General features: G+C 46.4%; 1 protein-coding gene across 1 annotated transcript; it reads right to left on the bottom strand.

Annotated features, from left to right (window-relative positions):
- Nucleotides 1–2,078: 2,078 nt before the first annotated feature.
- Nucleotides 2,079–3,020, bottom strand: LOC123932042 (olfactory receptor 2Z1). The gene has a single exon (XM_045989672.1). It carries the CDS (start codon nt 3,018–3,020, stop codon nt 2,079–2,081), a length of 942 nt encoding a protein of 313 aa, XP_045845628.1.
- Nucleotides 3,021–3,252: the final 232 nt, after the last annotated feature.

Genomic DNA, 3,252 nt, shown 5'->3' on the forward strand with positions numbered 1-3,252 from the left:
ACAACCTAGAGTCTGGGGGGAAAATATTGCAAATCTCATTTATCACAAAGGACTAATACATAGAATAGAGAAAATCTCCTAATAGCTCTCAGTGGCGGGGGAGGGGGACCCAGAGGGAAAATAGAGGAAAGACTTCAACAGACATTGCATCAAGAAAAGCAGTTGAAAATCTGAGGTACTTCACTCCACCAGAAGGCAATGCAAATGAAATCCACTCTGAGATACAAGAACCCAGCTCTTAGGGTGGCTGTAATGAACGTTGTGACCCTAAAGAGGACTGGGGAAGATAAGGCAGCTGGAACTCTGGCCCATTCCTTGTGGGAATGCAAAATGGAACAACCACTCAGGGAAAATTATATGTCATTACTTCTGAAAAATCAAGACCCAGTTCTATGATACAGCTACAATAAATGTACTTTAGATGTAGACATAAACAGGTCAAATTATGAAACAAAGTATGCCATACTAATACCAGTCCAAAGAAAGCTTCAAAATCTCCATCAACAAAAGAGAAAGTGTATTTAAGTTAGTATGATGTATGCACACAGTAGAATGCTACTTGATGAGAATAAGTTTTAGTACCTTCAACAAGAATAAATCTCAAAGTGATGCTGAGTAAGAGAAGCTATATAAAAACAGTATAGGGGCACCTGGGTGGCTCAGTGGGTTAAAACGTCTGCCTTCGGTTCAGGTCATAATCCCAGAGTCCTGGGATCGAGACATGCGTTGGACTCTCTGCTCAGCGGGGAGACTGCTTCCCCACCTTCTCTCTCTGCCTGTCTCTCTGCCTGCTTGTGATCTTTGTCTTTAAATCTTTAAAAAAAAAAAAACAGTATATACTCTGCAATCCCATTTGTAAAAAAAAACTCTAGAAAATGCAAACTAATTTATGGTGACCGAAAGTGGGTCAGTGACTCCTTGGAGAGGATGGGATGGAGTGACAAACAAGCAGGAGGAAATTTTGCTTAAGTTTCTGTCTTAAGATTGGTTTCTGTGGAGTGTCTGGGTGGCTCAGTGGGTTAAAGCCTCTGCCTTCAGCTCAGATCATGATCAAGCCCCGCATCGGGCGCTCTGCTCAGCAGGGAGCCTGCTTCCCTTCTTCTCTCTCTGCCTGCTTCTCTGCCTACTTGCGATCTCTGTCAAATAAATAAATAAAATCCTTTTAAAAAATTGGTTTTTATTGTGCAGACATATACTTAAGTCAAAACTCATCAAATTTTAGACTTCAAATGTGTACATTTGTTGAATGTCAAATTTACCTCAATAAAACTGTTAAAAGATTTTTTTAAGTTGAATCTTGCCTCATGGCTGGATATTTATCCAAAGGAAATTAAAATAAGCACCACTCCCCCAAATATTAAGTGCTTACTAATAAAATAGCCAGACCCTGGTCAACAGTGAGCATCTTAATAAAGCGCAAAATTAACAAATATTTTATAAATACTGTTAAATGTTATTATCCCCATCATCATTCAAAGCAGTAACTCATATTTTCAAGAATCTGGTGGTTTTCCAGGTATCGTCTGGCCCAACCACCATCCCAGTGTGTGCACGTGCACACACACACACACACACCCTACAACAGTGAGGAGGTCACTGTTTAGGGGTCACACAGCACAGTGCTTTGGGGGCTGTCTTTGTCCTCCAAGCACCATGGGCTCAAGTCCTAGCTGTACCACTTTCTGGAAGTTGGCCATTTCTAAGTTATTTTCCTTTTTGAGTCTTGTTTATTTCTTATATATAAACATCATGATAGTCCCTACATCTCCAAAGCCATGGTGAGGACAAAATAACATTCACTTAGCAGGTAAAACGGTCAACAAGTGCTCATTATTCCTAGTAAATTATCAGTTCAACAAGGAGATCTCCACTCCACAAAGCAGGGCCTTCCATTCACGTAAATAATACAAGTCTGTGGGAGAAAACCCTAACCCAGGTAGTCATGGGATCTGAAGAAGCTGGACAGGCGCTTAGCCTTGAATATAAGGCCTTAATAGTCGCACCATAAATTGGTGCTTTGGGGAAATGGAGGGGATGAAGAACCGCTAGGATCACTCCAGAAACCCCCTGTGTGGTCATCACTTTGGCCTGAGCCCAGCTCTGCTGAGCACTTTGGCCAAAGCCATCCGCACCTCCCGGTTCCTCAGACTGTAGATAAGAGGGTTGAGTGTGGGGGTGACAAGACTGTAGAATAGGGAGACCACGTTGTCCTGGTGTGGGCTGTGGTAGGCACCCGGCACCATGTACATGAACACAGCTGCGCCGTAGAAGAGTCCCACTACTGTGATGTGCGAGGAGCAGGTGGTGAAGGCCTTGTTCCGGGCCTCCTCTGAGCGCATGCGTATAACGGCTCCCAACACGTGGCCGTAGGAGACGGCGATGAGGGAAAGGGGAAGCACAAGGATCAGCACCCCCGAGGTGGACAGCGCCAACTCGTAGGCAGAGGTGTCTTCGCAGGAGAGCTTCAACAGGGCTGGCACCTCGCAGAAGAAGTGGTCCACGATGCGGGAGGCACAGTAGGGGAAGTGCAGAGTGACGGAGGTCTGGATGGAGGCGTTGAGCACACCTGCCAGCCAGGAGGAGCCCACCATGAGCAGGCACACCTGGCGCCTCATGAGCACAGGATACTGCAGAGGGTGACACACAGCAACATAGCGGTCGTAGGACATGAGGGCCAACAAGATGCCCTCAGCCACGCCCATCAGGGTCAGGAAGAATATTTGAGCTGCACAACTCCCGAAGGAGATGGAATCTTCTCCTTGCAGGAAGTGGGATGCCATCTTCGGGATGGTGACCAGGGGGAAGCCAATATCAAACAGAGAGAGCTGGCTGAGCAGAAAGTACATGGGTGTGTGGAGCCTGGAGTCCAGGCGGATCAGGAAGAGCAGAATGGTGTTGCCCAGGAGGCCCATGGTAAACATGGCAGCCACCAAAGAGAAGAGCAGCCAACGTGACCCTGAGTGACTGAACAGGCCCACCAGAATGAAGTCAGAGGTCACCGATTGATTCACATCCCCCATGTTTTACACAACGTGCTTTCACTGCAGGAAGGAGACCAAACGCAAGAAGGAAAGAGACCAATTGCAAGTGAGCTTTGACCCACATGCCAATGGCCATCACTTGGTAGTGGCCTTCTGGAGAAGTATTATGAGGTCACAGCTAGAATCAGCAGTTGGAAATGACATGATCAGTTAGTGATGTCTGTCACAGGCATGGAATGGGAGAGCGGCAGCTTGCATCCCCAAATGAGAC

Source organism: Meles meles, chromosome 20, assembly GCF_922984935.1.
Source record: "Meles meles chromosome 20, mMelMel3.1 paternal haplotype, whole genome shotgun sequence".
In the NCBI taxonomy this organism is placed as follows: Eukaryota; Metazoa; Chordata; class Mammalia; order Carnivora; family Mustelidae; genus Meles; species Meles meles.

Bases quoted from the DNA above. Each gene is read 5' to 3' on its own strand.
- LOC123932042 (XM_045989672.1), bottom strand. From the start codon at position 3,020: ATGGGGGATGTGAATCAATCGGTGACCTCTGACTTCATTCTGGTGGGC.